Source organism: Lagopus muta, chromosome 2 (assembly GCF_023343835.1).
Source record: "Lagopus muta isolate bLagMut1 chromosome 2, bLagMut1 primary, whole genome shotgun sequence".
NCBI classification, from domain to species: domain Eukaryota; kingdom Metazoa; phylum Chordata; class Aves; order Galliformes; family Phasianidae; genus Lagopus; species Lagopus muta.
In genome coordinates, this window is record NC_064434.1 from 17323336 (window position 1) to 17342172 (window position 18837).

The following is an 18837-nucleotide window of genomic DNA, read 5'->3' on the forward strand; positions in this document are numbered from 1 at the left end:
CTTTTAATTCCCTATGAGCCCAGCCTGTGTCCCTTCCACAACAGTGCATCTGACAAAATACAGCACAGTGCTCCTTGCACCAAGGCACATCACAGCAGCAAGTCCTTGTGCACGGGGCCTAAGGGAAGTGTGGTTCAACCGTAAAGGCCAGCCAGTAGTGAAAAGCAATGCAAAGCACTACAGCTCCCAGGAGACACTGTGAGTATATTTTTGGCTAAACTCTTCTGGTTTTCAGCCAAAATACTTTGACAAAAGGACTAAACTACTCTGAAAAATTGACACTCCTCTTCAAAAAACTGCTTCATCAAAAGCCTTTCCACTTCAAAATGATTCTAGCTCAAGTTTTGGGCAGCCCTTAAGCTGACTAAATGGAGCTTTTGAAATAGTGTAAAATCACTCAAAAGTAATCAGAAAAACAGCTCTCAAAATGACGTACAATCTGCAAACTACACTGTGCAATTCCCTGCTGGCTGCAGGGCTACGCCATATTTAAAATGCCATTTTAACTATGACTTTCAGTTACATATTCTGTCTCCTTATGCCAATTTGCACATGACTCAAAAGCATGAATATGGCCCTCTGTTTACTAAACTACTGCTTACTCTCACGGTCAAGCTTATTTAGACCAAAATTTTATACCTTTGCACATTCTAATTTTCATTTAGGATTCTTTTACATTACTGCCACCAACTTGATCTGGTTTTAACTGTATTAACTCTTGATTACAGTGGTGTAGTCCTTACTGAATCCACTGTCATCTGCTTCATTTCAGCAATGTCAGTCTTCATTCCCTGCCTCGCAGATGTATTAAAAATTTACTTTTTAAAGTGGAAAATAACCAGCTGCTGGGAAGTACAGCTACAAGGAAGGAGAAAAGCACTGAGTATTTCCAACAGTTAAACTGAGATATCGATTATCTGTTATAGAAAATGATAACAGCCCCTTAATAAACTGCAATAAGTTTCAGTCACATGAAAAATTAAAATATACCGCTTTGTCCTTTGTTACTCAAAGAAAGGAATTAACTCTTGCAATGGCATTTTTACATTTTCAATAGAAACACTGATTAGGAATTCTGTGCTCTAACCCACATGGGTGCTTCTGAACAGAAAGGTCCAACATTAACAGCTTGCTCTGTTCTAGCAGATATTTCCCTTACCTTCCCCTGTTGTGTGGCCATTGCCAGTCATGTTTTGCTGCTTACAAGACAGCCAGCCAACAAACATCCTTTTTTTCCTTTATGTTCTTCTAAAGAATGAAAGTATAAAAGTCACTTACCTTACGGTTGCTGAGAAAACTGCAGAACACTCTGTGCCTGCAGGGACACTGCACAGATGAACCTCATTGCTGCTGTTTACAGAAGTCTGACAGTTTTTAATTTGAAAGAGGTTGTCTTTTGCTTTTCGACAGTTCAACAAATCAGACAACACAGTTGCAAGTGTTATCTGTAAACAGCTTCCTGTTTGAAATAGATCAGCTGTCCTGCAGGACAATAATTAGGAAAGAAGTGTGGGAAAGCTGAAGAGGTCCATGATGTAAGCTTTTTATTTTGGGAATGTACTTTTTTGGGAATGCACTCTTACTCTCCCCTCCTCCTCTCTAGCAGAGAACCCCTTTTTAACCATTTAGATCTATTCAGCTCTAAGTTATGCATGCACACTGCGCTTTTACAGTACTTTCCCTCCTTTGCTTAATTCCTAACAACTGATAGTAAAAACACACAGTGTGCAGCACTGAATATGATCATGTTATGTAGATAATTAACATATTTTCCTTACTGACACTCTCCCTATTTTTGCAGTTGGATGTAGCATCCTTGACTTGTTGAGTAAAAAACATGAAACTTCCAGAGCCCACTCAACACTCCACAACATTAACATTGTTACCCACATTGTTTTTTTTAAGAATACCTTTTGATATCACTTGGTATTAGTGCAAAAAGGAGGAAAAAAACCCAGAAATCCTTCATTATAGCTTCTAAACATTTGTACTACTTTTTCCTCTTAATCAGCTGAACCATCTCATACATTCCCCAAAATAGAAATCATAACATCAGAAAGATTTTGAAATGTGGAACCGGAGAAAGCTGTGATAGCATTATGTGTGTGTGTTTGTTGGCCTTCTGATTTGTTCTCAAGGAGTTACAGGTCCTCTCCATTGTAGATTTTGCTACAGGTGGTTGTGGTGCACTTTGCAACCCCAGTTGATATACTTCTCCCCCTCTCCCATAGAAGACCCCTCCCAGCACTCTTCTCCTAGCCCTGAGTATGCAGCTTCCTTCCCACCAGGGCTCCCATTTCAAGCTCCACCACCTCACAGCAAAGCAACTTTGTTGATGAGGGAAGAGTTCTACTGGCAAAGCAATCCCTTGCTCTTCTGGAGAAGAAAATTTGTTCAACCAGCAAATCCCCACCTCCATGAAGCCTGTAGATTAACAGGCAGCAAGGGTACAAACAAGACAGCAGTGCTGCAGCTGTCACAGCAGTGCAGAGGTAGCACTGCTGCCCATTCAGGAATTGCCATAGTAAGGGCAGAGCCTTTCCTACACCACTCTGTTGTCAGTTGGGGCTGGAACCTGGCTAACTTTCCTTCATCACTATCAGCTTCTGGATTTTAACAACACCAGTCACAAGGTGTTAAGAGCTGATGCTCACTTCCAGATGACATCAATAAAAATGAGAAAATCATGGAACGAACATAACTGCATAAGCATTGCACAACTCTAACTTGAAAGCAGTTTCATGTGTACAAGCACTGTTAGTTGAGTAGGATCAGAAGGCAATAACCAGGACTGGGCCCTTGCAGCACTCTGTTGGCAGCAGCTTGCTGAGAGAAACGTTTGATGTAAAGAATGCAGCCAAGTGACTGCAGTCCAAGCCTTTGAAGATCATATTACGATGGCAAAGCAACAGCTATTTACATACATATCTACTCTCCCTATATAAACAGGCAAATAACTGAGGCCAGAAACAGAGTTCAAGGGAGAAAGTGCCATTTCAGGGAAGGTTTAGAACCTTCTAATTCTACCTCAGAAAAGGTAGAATTAAACACTAAGCAAAGAGAACTGAAGAATAAATGTAAATGCCCAGAGTTCAAAAGTGAAGGCCAAACACTGCAGATGTAATGGAAGCGTATTTGTTAAAAAAAAAATGAGAAAATAAGTGTATTGTTTTAACTAGGAGAATAAAAGAGGTGTGTTCCTCTTACTGCTGGACAATAGCATCCCACAGCCACAGAGATGTGACGGGAGGCTGCACAGCCATTCTAGGACCTCACCTGAGCTGGACTGCTATGGGCAGATTGGGGTGCTGCTTCCCAGGCTATGCCAGAGCAGCTTAAGTGTTCACCTTCCATCTTCTCCATCTAGCTCTGTCCCTTTCCATAGCTTAGCCAAACCAACAACGGCTATTAGGCCTCATTAAGTCTCAGTAGCTGTTGGCAACTGAGCAAACATAAATAGGCCAGCCTGCAGCCACCCTTGCTGGTGGAGGGACAACCCTGAGGCTTGTGTATATAAGAAATGCATGCAACCTAGATCAGCTATCTCTGCTCAGTCCACAACAGACGTTCACTCAGCTTCCAAAATCAGGTTATACACCATGCTGACACAGAATATGAGAATCCAAATATGAGAATATTTGGATTGAAATAGTTCAAACAAACAAAAAACAAAAGCTTTTTTTTTTTCTTGAAACAACAGGGAAAAATGCATTTATACATTCTCTGAGCCTTCAGGCAGATTCTTCTGCTCTCTCCACAGAGAAATTGCATTATCCCTATCTGTAAGAGGATTAAATATAATATTCATTGAAAAATACGGTATCCACTTGAAAATATTGTTTTGGAAAGACAAAGGCCTAGAATTCTCTCCTCAGTTTGGTAAAACACCCAAGAGTGTCAAAGAATCACAGAACAGCTGAGAATGGAGCAGATCTCTAGAGGTGCTCTTGTTCAACTCCTGCTCAAACAAGACAAGTGACATTCTAGTGCAGATTTTTAAAGGATGAAAATTGCCAATACCCAAACTCTTTAATAAAAAGTTAAAAATTCAAATTCAATTGCTGGATTTAAAGTGCATCACAAGTTGTGTCAGAAATACAGTTCCACTTCTTGAAAATATGAGCAGCCTTGCTAACCAGCCCTTGGTAAGCCTCCCAAGGCAAACTCCAAAAACAGGCAAGAAAATGCAGTAGATCCACTTTCCATGGTACAGATCTTCACATCAGAGTGCTGTGTGGACTCCCTTTTTTTGTTCCTTACTGCAAAGTGTTGCTTCCCTTTTCCTTTGGCTTCACCTAATAATCATTCAGCTAAGAAAATAAGAAATAATTTTATTACATGTAAAAATGGGGGGAAAAAAGTCTGTGATCCTGCCTCTATGAAGATATCCATATGTACCTCATTCCATTAATGGAGCCAGAAAGGGCAGACACAACCACTTTAGTCTGATGAACAGGAAAAAGAGGAACCATCATCCTTAATGTCTTTTCTGATAGCATATCAGATGTAGGTGGGAAAGTTCACCACAAAAGCAGCAATGCAGGACATTTTTGTTTTTTTTTTTTTTTTAATACAGCAGTGTAAGATCTAGCTTTCTAAGCAGCATTCACTCTAGAAGTTGCAATATGACTGCATTTTGTTATTCCCTGTCTCTTAATTTGAAAGAATCTCTCCAATGCCTGGCTCTACTTTTATTTTTGTCTGTCCAGGAAGAGATCACATCCAAACCAAAAATGTAAGCAAAGACCAAGTTCATGATCACCAGAGGGATCTGAACATCCATACATCTACTGGTCCCAGTGAGATGCATCTTACAGCCCTGAGGGAACAGGCTGATGTAGTTGCCAAACCACTCTTGATGATATTTGAAAGGTTATGGCAGTCAGGTAAAGTCCCTGGTGACAAGAAAATATGCAATACTGCACCCAATTTTAAGAATGGTAGAAAGTACGACCCAGGGAACTACCTGTCAGCCTCAGCTTGGTGTCTGGGAAGATGACTGAACAGATTCTCCTGGAAGTTATGCTTAGAGACAAAACTTGAAGGTGATCAAAGACAACAAGCATGGCTCCAAGGGCAAGTTATCCCTGATCAAGCTAGTGGCCTTCCACAATGGCGTAACAGCATCAGTGGACAGGGGAAGAGCCACTGATGTCATCTACCCAAACTTCTGTAAGGCCTTTAACATGGTCCCCCACAGCATCCCTGTCTCCAAATTGGAAATACATGGATTTGATGAGTGGACTGTTTGATGGATGAGGAACTGGCTGCAACACTGCACTCAGGGTGATGGTCAATAGCTCAGTGTCCAGATGGAGATAAGGAACAAGTGGTATCCATCAGGGATCAGTACTTGGACAGATGTTCTTTAATATCTTCATCAGCTACATCAATATTGAGATCAAGCACATTCTCAGTAAGTCTGCAGATGATACAAGCTATACGGTGTGGTCAACATGCCTGAGAGATAGGATACTATCCAGACCTAAACAGGCTTGAGTAGCAGGCCCAGAACCTCATGAAGTTCAACAAATCCACGTGGAAAGGTCTTGCATCTGGGTCATAACAACTCTACCATCAGTAAAAGCTGCAAACAAAAGGATTGAGCACAGCCCAAAAAGGACCTGGGGGTACTGGTGGGTGGCAAGCTGGATATGAGCCAGCAATACGACCTCATAGACCAGAAAGCCAATCGTTTCCTGGGCTGCATCAAAAGAAGTGTGATCAGAAGGTTGAAGAATGTGATCCTGCCTCTCTGTGCTGTTGAGACCTCACCTGGAGTACTATGTCCAGACGTGGAATCATCAGTACAGGAGAAATGTGGATCCGCTAGATAGCATCCAGAGGAAGGGCACAAAAATGATCCAAGACATGAAACATCTCCCGAGCTGTGGGGTTTTTTTTCCTTGTTTTTTGTTTGCTTGTTTTTTGTTTTTTAAAGTAAGTGTAGTGAAGCACTGGAACAGGTTCTCTGAGAGGTGGTGGATGTCCCATTCCCAGAGACATTCAAAGTCAGGCTGGACATGGCTCTGAGCAACTGGATTTAGCCGTAGTATCCCTGTTCATTGCAGGGGGGTTGGACTAGATGGACTTTAAAGGTCACTTTCAACTCGAACAATTCTATGATTCTACATCAACACAGAAATCCAAGCTGGTAACATTACGTGGCCCATTAGCTATTAACTATTTAACAACACCCCACAGCAGCAACACTGTGGTAAGCTTAAGAATGATTTTCCTGAAAAAAAGAAAGAAGGAATAGAAGAAACTGATGGCTGGAAGACGCAGTATCTGCACCTGCATTCAGAAACAAAGCCAAAGACTTTCTCCTCTTGATCACAACAAATAAGATCAAGTACATGCAATTTTCTGTAGGGGATAACTTTTTGCACACACACTCAAGGGCAGCAATAAGAAGCATAGCAAAACCACTTACAAAAAGATCAATGATTTGCACTGATCGATGCTGCAGTCAAGCTTGTCTAGTGGAAAGAGACTCACACTCCCCTAGTCTAGCCATAATGCTTCTTTTTCTGTGACTGTACGACTTTCCATTATCAAGTTTTTTTTTCCTATCATTTGATACAGCTATAGAAACTAGAAAGCCCATACCACAGAAGATCAAAGACAGTCTAGGGGAGTTTTTTTTTGGTATTGCTCTGGCTTTCAGATGCAACTCAAAATTAGACTAAAGCTTCCTGCTTAGAAGTTTTAGGAAATGTACAGGCACAGGAAAAAGATTCTTGAAGTGCATAACACAAGAGCAACATTTTCATATTTCTTTTAACACTGAAAACATATTTCTTTTAACACTGTTTGAAGGCTGAGAGAGCTGGGGTTGTTCAGTCTGGAGAAGAGAAGGCTTTGAGGTGATCTGAGAGTGGCCTTTCAGTACCTAAAGGAGGACTGTAAGAAAGAAGGGGATGGACTCTTTATCAGGGTCTGCTGAGGCAGGACAAGGGGAAATGCTTTCAAACTGAAGGAGGGAGATTTAGATTGGATATAAGGAAGAAGGGTTTTTTTTGTTTGTTTGTTTGTTTTACAAGGGCAGTGAGGCACTGTGTGGGCGGTACTGTTTGCAATACACTGGCACAGGTTGCCCAGAGCAATGGTGGATGCCCCACAACTGGAGACACCTAAGGTCAGGCTGAATGGGGATCTGAGCACCTGACTGAGCTGTAGGTGTCCCACTTGCCAGATACCCCTACTTACACTCAAGAGGGACTTATAAGATGTGTTATCATGCATTAAAGTAACACATCAATAAGTCAAGCACTTCAAGCACAGTCCACACTAGACCAGTAACACATCTATATACCTATTCCAATGGACATCAACCAGGAGAAACTTTCCTTACAGATAAAAATATTTGAGGACATCAGCAAAATTCAAATGGAAAGTCTTATCAGGTTCAAGAGTTAAGAACACCTAACAGCACAGCGTCTTTGTTTCTCATTTTGCTTGATTGGGCTACTCTAGGCAAGAATCTGTTTTTCTATACTTATTAGTATGCAATCTGTCTCTCCACATTGACACTGTCTACATACAATTGCTGCACAGGCCTTCATACAGAATGCCTCATCACTTTTTCACAAGGACCAATAATTAACTCCTGAGGAATCATGCTTTCAGAGTTCAAATGTGACAGCACATGAAAGGTACAGGGAAAGTCTAGCATCATCTCATTTGGAGGCTCCTTTAGGTTAAGGTAACATTTGACATCAGTATTCCATCAGCCTCATTAGCACTTGACCAGATGGCATCTACTGACTTTCCAGATTGCAGGCATTCATTTGATGCACTTGTCAAGGGAGAAAGGGAGTTGTCTGACTGTATCACTGACACTAAGGCACAAGGGAGTCCATGAATGAAGGTAAACTAGGACAAAAGTCTTTTGCTGAGCATTCAGCCTGGTATTTTTATGCTACAAACACTCATCTTTACTTGTAGCTTAGTTTATATAAAAAACATCGTTTTATGTGTTACCATTTCAAACAATTTGCTTATAGGACCATCATGGGCCTCTGCATTTCATGTAGTTCAAAGGGCTTACTATGACAGCCAAGAAAAAAATTCCACAGCCTGCTGGCAATGCCTGCAAACATTTGCAATCTTTGTGTTCAGTTTACTTGATTTCCACACCAAGCCCCCCAGAGCATCAAAACTAGAACTGCTACTGACATTTTCATTACTAAGAGAGCAAACCTATTTCACCATGGAAAAAAGAAATACTGCCTACTGAAGATTGCAGTCTGAGAACTACCTCTACTTGCAGATGTTACACAGCCTCAGTAGGCTCAGCAACGTCTACCTAAACGCAGACAACATCTGCTAAGTCTCCATACAGTCCCTTAACTGCTTCTTCCAACCCATGCTAGCAACTATTTGCACAGGATATCACCTCTGACTGCTGCAGAAGAAAGTTTAGTAACACATCTGACTTGAGAATAGATTTCCTCCCCAAACCCCATGTCATCAACCAGACTAATGCCCATTTTATTGATGAAAATCTGAATTCTATCATACCTTTTGCCATACAATCTTCTGGAATTACTCCACCCAAACAGACAGAATTCAAGAATATACTCCAGAGACAGAAGGAGAGAGAAAAAGGCCTTAAAATAAGTAAATTTCTTAAAATTACAGCCTGTTTTTGTGCAAAATCAAGCCTTCTCAGTAAGTAGCTCTAAACTAGCTACTAATTACAACAGGGAATATATATGTGCTTCATCCTCTTTGTATTGTCTGCATCAAAAACAGCCACCTACTACTATCTGCCCTACGCTACTAAACAGAAACTACAGCACAACTCAAATAGCTTCATTCTTGAAAAGAGCTGTAAGGTAGGAAGCCAACAAAACTACAGTAAACGAGAAAAGGATGTAAAGGTACAAATACTCCCAATAAGTGGCACTTGCTTCAATTTACTCTCTAGGGATACATGCAAGCTATTACGAGCTTCTGGTATATGGTCCATTACCTATTTATCTCTCCATCTATTAGGCCATCTCTGTAACGAGGTGCCTTTTATTATATTATCCACTTCCTCCTAAGTAGTAGAATAGTCAGTTCAGCAGGGTTAAGCACTAAATTAATATAAATTGCTTAGAACATTTACACACAAGTCCAAAGAGTCGTTCTGCCATGAGCTGGAAATAATGGTGCTGCAGGTGTTTCCAGACACAGGTACAGATGTCAACTATGCATGGCTTTTGGAGCATGTCACAGCTGCTATCATACAGCTAGTCCTCCCCCACTTCTCCCCCCCATATGGCCAAGGATATCTGGAATTATGGTAGAATGCCACGAAGAGATACCATTCCAGAAGTCATTTCTTCACCATGGCCCATCTATCCCTGCTTTAAGTTATTAGAGATGGCCTGGCTACCTAAGTTACTCCAGTACTAATACACATACTTGCTAATACATGGAAACTAAAATTCACGACTTCTGAGAGCAAGATCAACTACTACACAACTGTAATGTGCATCCAGAAAGATGGTTAATCCCTCAGTAATGAAAATGTCTTCCCATTTTATTCTTTTGGGAACAGGAAGCCTCAAGAATTGCTTTTAGATAAGAGCCAGTATCATAGTTCTGTCACTTAATAAGCATGGAGGTTACTTCGAATTCAGTCTCTGCCTTCCCAAGCATTTCCCAAAATATTAGACCCATTTTTCAGGTATGTCATTGCTTTATGTTTCAAAGGTCAACACCTGCTTTGTAGAACACTACTAACATCAGGAACATGAGTCTCCAACTGACAGTCTTATGTGGACAATTCAGTTGTACAACTACTCTAAGGTAAGTCTTCACATTCTCTCCAAAAAAGCAATAATTGACATTTTTCATTATGTTTTTCTAAACTGATTCTCTGTGCAGACTAGACTCTCTCCTGCACAGCAGTGCTTTGACAGTGTCAAGAATAACCTAAGAAGGCCATGGCAAAACACTGGCAACTTAGTACTTTGGTACACAATTCCACTCATGCAGAAAGTAGAGAAGTCCCATGAACCAGTTAATTCCCACCTAGGTTCATGGAACTGGAACTTCAAAAGAGATTACTCCGTTATATGAATAGTTGTTTATTCAGCCATCTTTTGTACTTTACAGCTGGAATTCTGGAAACTCAAACACCACATCTTTGCCTGTGAGCTTCTTGTAGACACCAGAAAATGTTTCCACCTGTGAAGACAGACAATCTTGTTTATATACACTGTATAGAAAGATAAAAATCAATGTTAACAGTTTAGATACATTTTTTCCCCACTGTACCACCACAGTGAAGTGAATTCACAGGCTGATTATTTTCTCTCTATTTGTATTTTCAGATGAAGGTTATTGAGCATTTGCACAGAAGACAAAGTTTTCTATAAATATTTATAATCTTGATTTGGAAGCAATGGAGATCCATACAGTTAAGTTACCCTAAATGTGTTCCCACAGAAAAACAAAAAAATAAAAATAAAAAAGCAAAGTGACTGGGAGCTTCAGGTTGTACAAAACAAATCTAAGATCAAAACTGGAATCTCCACTGAAACAAGTCCCCTCATGAGGAAACAAATACAGCTACTTTGCAATCAGGTTTTGGCAAGCTGAGCTAGACCTTCAGTTGAAAACCATCTTGCCAAATCTGTAGCATCTTATTCTAGTGCCAAACACGAACTCTCCATTGCCACTATCCCTATAGCAGCCTTTTGCTTTAAGTTAGCCAAATCAGAATGCCACCCCATCTGCACAGCAATGTAAATTTGTTTACCTTGTGTTCAACATTATTCTGTTGTGCTTTGTCCAAATGGACTTTTATGAGTCTGCTGCCATCCAGTTTTACACGGATTCTCTTGCCCACAATTTCACTTGGGAAGACCAGATCTTCAAGAATGGCGTCGTGCACTGCAGTAAGCGTACGGCTGAAATGCCACATTTGTATCATTAAAATATGTCCTCTGGCCAAATTACCTTGTCTGCTAAATTTTCTAGTCAGACAAGGCTTCAACCTCCCCTACTATGCCTCCCCTGAAAATTCAGTGAAGTGCTTTTTTGTTTGTTTGGTAAATACTGCAATGGTGACAATTCCATCCCTTCACAGGTCATAGGAAAAAATAAAAGCTAAACTTCTGCAGGCTGTGTAGATCTTAACAAGAGCATGAGGAAAAAAGTAAGTAGACGGGTTTTTGACCTATGAGATCATATACTGCTCTGTCAAACAACACTGAAGCAGTCTAACTCTACACATTTAAGGACTATTTTCTGTACTTCGGAACTAAGTTGTCCCATCTGCAATTTTGCCAGACAATCACCAGAAGAGTTTAAGTGTGCAAGTATATAAACTACACAGAATACATTCATAAGAGAGACGGTTTTGAAAACACTGCTTTCTCCATCTTCCTAAAGCCAAATGGTCTACAGCGTATTACGGGAAAAGTCTAGTTGGCAAGCTTAGCCCTTGCTCACAAAATACGGACTACACTTGCGTTCTTGCCCTTGAACTGTCTGAAAGTGAGGCAAAACTAGAAAAATAAATCCAGGTCATTTTGGTTATGAGTAGACAACTAATAAAATTACAAGCTTTCCTATCTGTGGTTTCAAGGCAACATCGCTAACAGCAAAGACTATATCTGCAACTGCATTTCAAGCTTCCAAAAATTAGCATAGATATGAGAAGACATACATCCATCAAGTTTCTGTAATTTGTAATACACATATCATATAGTTTTACTACCCTATTAGTCTGACCTAGCATCAGGCTACAAAAGGACAGCCTCTGCACACTCTCTTTCCCTCTTGCTAAGTACAGCAGTATGCTGACCAGGTACACAGACAGAACTTCTCTAGCAGTGGTGCAACACAAGTTGTAACAGAGGCAAAGTCTTGCAAGGATGGAACTGCAGGTAGGTAAGTTAATATGAAATGGCAACTTTAAAATCTTTGCCTGAAAATCTCAAAACACAATTTAGGCAGGACACAAGCCTAACACCTGAAACTGAAAGAAGACTGAAAGAAGTTACAGGATCATGCTACCCGGGCTACGCGCTGGCAAAGTAAGATTCAAAACAGCACAGACAAGACACTGACACACTAGCATTGTGTATCTAGCAGTACCTCAAGGAGACCAAACAAGCAGAGATGCCCTTTAACACGTCACTATACTACTGCTGTTGAACTCACATCCAGGGAGAATTACTTGCACCCCGCTCCAGCCACTCCACCACTCACTGCATCTCTTCAGCATGACAGCCCTGCCTTCTGTACAGTCTACCATGCAATGCAACTCTTCATACAATTTTAAAAAAATCATAAAAATTCTTGCCAGCGTGCTGTGCTAACAGAAGCAGCTGGACAGGTCACTTAAGTCACTTTCTGAAGCCACTTCTGCTAGCTACAAACTGGCTAGAGCTTTATTGAGAAATACACATGCATTTCTTAGAAAAAAACTTCAATACACTTCCCAAAGACTGTCTATTCACTGTACCCTTTAGTAGTGAAGTGGCAAATACTACTTCAGCACTATTAAGCAGTAAGAAAAAGGATGAGACCACCCAATCATTGAAGTCATTTCTCAAAAAAAAAAAAAAAAAAAAAAAAAAAAAAAGAATAAATTCAATTGGACATTACTTGAATGAGCTACCAAGTTCTGATTAAAGGCTGACATTCTGCATTCATCTAATTTACTTACCTCCTGGGACGTTTTTGCTTGTTTTTTGTGCGGCTTTTTCTCGTTGGCTTGGGCAGAATCCTTCTCTGTTAAAAAAAATAAATAAAGAACAATAATAATAAAGGATGCAACTTCATAGTATGTAGCATTCACACTACCATGCTCGTATAAACATGTTTGTTTGTTTTTAAATACAAGAAACAGATGCACAAATCACCAAAAAAAATGGACGCTTAGGTATGCCCAAAGCTACACTTAGAAACTGTTAGAAATTGTTATTGCTTGCTGAAATACTGGTATTACTTTATTTCTCATCAATAAGTGAGAAATTATTTTAGTGCTCTGAAATAAAAGATTCATATTTCATTATCCTCACCTTCCACAAATACAGCAAGGGTAGCTTACTACAAAACACTAGTAATCTAAACTTGCTGCACCCTACACTAAGGCACCTGCCTCAGCTGGGGGATTGGACTGGATGATTTCTAGAAATTCCTTCCAACGCCTGTGATTCTGTGATTCTATTTTTCACTCAGGGAATAGAAACCGAGGTTTCTCCTGGATTGAGGTTACTCCTCCTGCTTCCAACTAAATGCTACCTAAATCCCACATAAACATAGAAGACACCTTAGACAGAAGCACCAGTATGAATTATGAGATATATTATATAGTCCCCTGATTTAAAAGTATTCTGATCCAAGAGCAGAACCTACAGATATTTATAACAGCTTAGGTTAGGGAAGTAGAAAATAACTTTTACTATCTTCAAAATATCAAGAGCAGATATTTTAAACCCTGAGGTTTCAGATGCACTTGAAGACACTTGCAGTATTTTCCACCAACACAGTACAGCTTCTTCATGACTGTATTTATGGGGTGGTACTATCATCCACACTGTTTTGTCATGTTCAAAACCATTTCCCTTTCAGCAGAATTGCACGCTGCCTTTTAAAATATGGATTGCTATGATGACAGTGAACCAGAAGCACTCTTAACAGAAAAAGTCATCTTGCAAACAAAGATTCTGGACAAGGTAATCTGGCTGTCTTAAAGTTACATTACAAAGAATTTTTGCCAAAGAAGTGAAGCCTAAAAAGTAGTTAATTGCCCACCCTGCAGACAGGTTTCTAAGTCTGTTTTCCCCTCAGTACTCCCCACAGATCCATCCATAACATTTTGTGGCATAGCTTCTTCCATAAATTCAGAACTGTGATTAAGTCACTTGATTCACGTCTTCTTTCCCTCTCATCAACCTGAATGTGAAGTGCTTAGATTATGTAAACGTAGTAAGGTTATTCTTAGTATTAGCAATATTTTCATGCTTTGCTTCTCAAACTTCTAAAGGAGTAGAAGGGGCCAGAACAAGGAAGTTAGGTCATCTTCCTCAAACAAAACTTTGCATTTCACAAAAAAATTTTACATGGCCTGGCTGTTAGCAGTAATCATTTCAGTTTACATTCACAGAGGAACTACACTACATTTCCTGCTGGTACAAAAAAATACACACTGTATTGCTGTTATCTTGAATGGACAAAACAAGCAGGGTAGTGGAACATTACAAGAGATTATACACAGACACTCTGGAATCTCAGTTTCTGGATGTTTTCAAGACTCCACTAGACAAAACCAGGGCTGACCTGACCTAACACTGGTAACAGTCCTGCTTCGTGCAGGAGACTGAACTACATCACCTCTAGGGACCCCTCCAAATTAACACTCCCGTGCCTTCCAAGTGTTTTTACCTGAGCAATGAACACCACGTGCTTTCCACTGAATTTCTTCTCCAGCTCTCGAACTAGCCGCACTTGAATCTTCTGGAAAGATTTCAGCTGAGGAACTGGTACGAAGATAATGATGGCTTTCCTGCCACCACCTACTTCAATTTCCTGAAACAGAAGCAGAAACTAAACATCATCTAGGGATTGAGAAGAAACATTCACTTTGATCATGAATACCCTGAATGCAGACATTTGATAATCTTGCTTATAACTTTCTAAGAAAAGAGCACCAGGAGGTACCTATTTTAATACATTTAAGAGCAAGAATTAAACAGAGAAAACCTCTGTCAGAACACTTGAAAGAATATGCATTACAGCAAAACAAGATGAGACTCATAATCACAGAATCACAGAATCACCCGGGTTGGAAGGGACCCCAAGGATCATGTAGTTCCAACCCCTATAAGTGAGAATCTTAACCATACTGAATGCTTACCATCACATCTGAAATGTTACTCACATGCTGATACCAAGTTTCAAGATTTGCTTCTAAAGCAGGCAAAGATTACAGCAATAACTGTTGGCTTTTGAGTAACTACTTCATGGCAGTCACCTTCTATCCACTACTTGCCAAGGCTTGCACTTGGCACTATTCAACTCACTACTCAAAACACTTCCTCTTCACCTCCAATAAACAGGCTTGCATCATATCTACACAGATTATTATTCTTGTTATTTTCTTCAGCAGTTGTCCAAAAGGTAAGGAAATTGTAGAAGTTTACAAGGCATGAGCCTAACCACAGGGACACACACACGCTCATTCTCCAACAGAGTAGAAAGCTGAGTTGTGTTTCACCAGCTATGCTCCCACATAAGCTAATTCAGATCCCACAAATTGTCTCCATAAGTAAGACCATGTAGCTAGAATAAGCTCGGTAAATTAAAACACTGTTCAAAAACTCACTACAGACAGTACGAACCACTGTACTTCAGCAGCAGAACAGCTCTTCTGATGGCCCCTTCAAGGAAGTGAACTCATATACCAAGCTGACTCCTGCATTCTCACCCTTTCAACTATGATCTTTCTGCCTTTGTACCTACATATGTCAGTGGGCTTGGGCAAGAACAAAAAAGCAGCCTGCCTAACTATAGCAATATAGCAATCAGCTTCAGAAGTCCCATCTAGTCTCCTTGCCTGACAAATTCTATAGATTTTCTTCCTACTCTTAGGATTCAGTTGGCTCTACAAACTAAACCTTAAAACCAACCCACATCATCAAGTCAGTCTACTACGCTGATCCACCTCTGATTTACTGTTTGTTGTCTAAAGCAGCATTTACCAGAACTGTTACTGTTTATGCTCCCGACCAATATGAGATATGTCAAACATACCTACTAAGCAGATATCCACAGAAAAAAGCCAGTTTAGATCTCAAGTCCAGGTTGAAGAGATACAACAAAAAATTACTTAGTCTAAACACGCTTACTTAAAACATCAAACTGTCATTCATGTTCTAGTGACTTCTCAAACAAACTCCTAAACAAGAAGCTATTTATAATAGATCCTCTGTGTAAATAGCAAATATGTGAAATACGCTACAACAGCACACAGTACAACCACCATAGGCCACATACAACAAAAAGCACCATTCAACAAGCACGATAACATCAGTAAAAATTAACACAGACAGCAAGCCAAGATTCTTTGCCAAGAACATCTGGCCTACCTTAGCTGCTGTGATGTTCAACTCTCGCAGCTGAGCCTTTAAGTCAGAGTTCATCTCCAACTCCAGGAGAGCCTAGAAAAAACAAAGTTGCAGAAAAATCCAATCAGTTCAGTTCATAAATAATCCTCGAGAATAAAGTGTGTCCACAGTGACATAGAGAAACTGTATATATTTTCTAAATCAAACATTCTTTCACTACAGGCCATGCTGACAGATGCAAAAAAACTCAACTGGTGGGAAACATTATCTAGTGATGGCAACCCTGCCAATGGCAGGGGGGTGGAACTGGGTGGGCTTTAAAGTCCCCTTCAACCTAAGCCATTCTACAGTATCCCATGGTTTCAGGAACACAAGGCAGACTACCAGTCAGGGTAGTAAGAGAAGAAATGCATTCAGACAGCATCAGCATTCAAGCTGAAGTTTTAGAAAGCTGTCAAAGCACCAACTCAACCATCTGCACTGGGTTACTGAACAACAGAAGGAAAATGCACATACCTGGGATATACCAGACTCGAACTCATCTGGCTTTTCACCATTAGGCTTCACAATCTTTGCACTTGAGCTGAACATGGCCTTTCTGCAATGCAAAAGAACGTCTCAATTGCCACTCGGAACGTATCCTCTGCTACAAGTACAGTAACGTACTGGATTTCAGTCACACGCTTTAAAATGAAACCAAGGACAACCTCAGAGACCACGCAAATCCCACACAACACTCCAGGTTAAGCTGACCGCCGCAAGGCCAAAACCGGACGGGTAAGAAGGGACCGGCCCACCACGGCACCTCGCGCGTGCTCTACGCTCCAGCAAGGTCCCAGCAGCGGGCCGGCCGCTTACGGAGTCCACGTGCCGCCGAGCAAGGCGTCCTTCCCGGCACCGAGAATCCGCACCTCGGCCCAGCCCCCCCTCCAGCCCTGCGGCCTGCCGCTCCACCGCCGCGGCCTCCTTCAGGGCGCGACCAGGGGAAGGGAGGCGGAGAACCCCGCCAATTCCCTTCCCCCAGATCCGGGAGCCCCGCGATCATCGGGCCTCAAGCAGGCGGTAATCGGAAACATCCTCCTCCAACGGAGCCCCTAGACGCGCCACTCGGCAGCCGGCGCCGTATTGCCGCGGCGGAAGGGTAAAAAGAACCGCCGGCACCCAGGCCCGAGAGAGGTCCGAGCACCTACCTCGCTCAGCGCCGGCCTAGGAAGAGGGAGAGCTCTCGCGAGAGCGCCTCAGATCGCGGCCCGGGAAAGCGTTCGCCCCGCCCACCGCAGGCTGAAGCCGAAGCAGGAAGTAGGGCAGAGCGGATCGTTTCGCTCTTTGCGGAGCCTGGGTGGTTTCCGGCACCATGACGCCGCAGAGGGCTCTCCAAGTACTGGCATGGCGCCCACGGATGTGCTCATCATCAGCTGCTGGACAGAGAGGAGGTGAAGGAGCGTTGGTACCGCGCGTGCGCGGCGGTGGAGGCGGCTGGGGGACCTGCGCCCTGCGGTAGCTGCATAGGAGGCAGGTCTTTCCCGCTTGTCTCATAGGGTTTCTCCATGTTGAAAGCTCGGAAGAAAAGGAAGGAAAGCCTCTTCCGCTCTGTCTTTCCCCCTTCACCCGTGATAACAGAATCACAGAATGGCGCGGGTTGGAAGGATCATGAATCATGAATCTCCAACCCTTCTGCCACATGCAGGGCCACCAACCTCCACATTTAATACTAGACCAGGCGGCCCAGGGCCCCATCCAGTCTGGCCTTGAACACCTCCAGGGATGGGGCATCCACAACCTAAGTGATGTTTAGCCTTCAGCCGAGAGAGGATATCCTTGCTGGGTCTCTCCCAGGCATAGGAATAACGTGTGAGCTATCTGCTGTGTTCTGAAGTGCTAGCTCAGGATATGAGTCCTGGGTTATATATTCTCTCATCTCTGAAAGCACTTTTATATATCATATTAACACAAAGGCAGCACTATTACGTTTCAGTTGCAGGTTGCTAAAAACAGAACGACAGAATACCCTGAGACATGCATCACTGAATCCACCTCCTGTCTCCACAGAGGACCACCAAAAATTCTAACCCTGTGTCTGAAAGCGGTGCCTAAATGCTCTTTAAACAGGCTCGGGGCTGTGCCCACTGCCCCCAGGGGCCTGTTCCATGTACATCATCGTCTCTGGTGATGAACCCTTTCCTAACACCCAGCTTGACCTTCCCGTGGTATCAGCTGGCTTTTCTCCCCACAACAGCAAACAGCATCTCTGTGGTCTTCCCATGTCACCTGACTTTGCTTCCTGTGGGCATACACATTCTTTTCCTACCTAACCTCCAGAACAAGATTCCTCCTCAGCCAAGCCAGCCTTTTGGACCACCTGCACAAGTTCTGATTTTTTGAAATTGCCTGCTATTATGCTTTTAACAGGTATTACTTAAAAAATGACCATCACTCCTGAATCCCAATGCCTTTAAAAGCAGTTTCCCTGGGGACCTTGCTAACTAGTTCCCTGAGCAGTCTGAAGTCTGCTTTCCGCAAATGCAGGGTTGTAGTTGTGCTGACAGTCTTCCACTCATCACCATAGATTTTAGGCTGGACTATTTCATGGTCAAGATGGCCATGAAATAAAGCCATCGGTCACCACTTCATCCACAATACATTCTGTGCTTACAAGCAACAAATCTAGGAGTACGCCCTTCCTAGTTGGCTGTCTTTTTACCTGTATCAGGAAATTTTAGGAATCTCCTGGACCTGGTTGTCTGAGCTGTGTGATATT

At 41.9% G+C, this 18837-nt stretch overlaps 2 protein-coding genes across 3 annotated transcripts in view; both read right to left on the bottom strand.

Annotated features, from left to right (window-relative positions):
• COLEC11 (collectin subfamily member 11) overlaps positions 1 to 9948 on the bottom strand; it is a 42858-nt gene extending 32910 nt beyond the window's left edge. For both annotated transcript variants that reach the window (XM_048935944.1, XM_048935942.1), the window contains exon 1: positions 1279 to 9948. The gene's annotated coding sequence lies outside the window, so the exon portion shown is untranslated. The remainder of the gene's footprint in view (positions 1 to 1278) is intronic.
• Positions 9949 to 10065: 117 nt separating this feature from the next.
• Positions 10066 to 17319, bottom strand: RPS7 (ribosomal protein S7). The gene is made up of 7 exons (XM_048935945.1): positions 17270 to 17319; positions 16596 to 16677; positions 16101 to 16172; positions 14398 to 14541; positions 12677 to 12741; positions 10760 to 10910; positions 10066 to 10185 (listed from the first exon to the last, which is right to left on the bottom strand). Exons 2-7 carry the CDS (start codon positions 16668 to 16670, stop codon positions 10108 to 10110), a joined length of 585 nt encoding a protein of 194 aa, XP_048791902.1. The 5' UTR covers positions 16671 to 16677; positions 17270 to 17319; the 3' UTR covers positions 10066 to 10107.
• Positions 17320 to 18837: the final 1518 nt, after the last annotated feature.

What these genes read in the sequence shown, in the direction of transcription:
- RPS7 (XM_048935945.1), bottom strand. Translation starts at nt 16,670, where the DNA reads ATGTTCAGCTCAAGTGCAAAGATTGTGAAGCCTAATGGTGAAAAGCCA. An exon ending in ACGTGGTGTTCATTGCTCAG is followed by an intron (nt 12,742 to 14,397) that starts GTAAAAACACTT and finishes TTTTTTTAACAG; the next exon opens with AGAAGGATTCTGCCCAAGCC. An exon ending in AGAATAATGTTGAACACAAG is followed by an intron (nt 10,186 to 10,759) that starts GTAAACAAATTT and finishes CTGTCTTCACAG; the next exon opens with GTGGAAACATTTTCTGGTGT.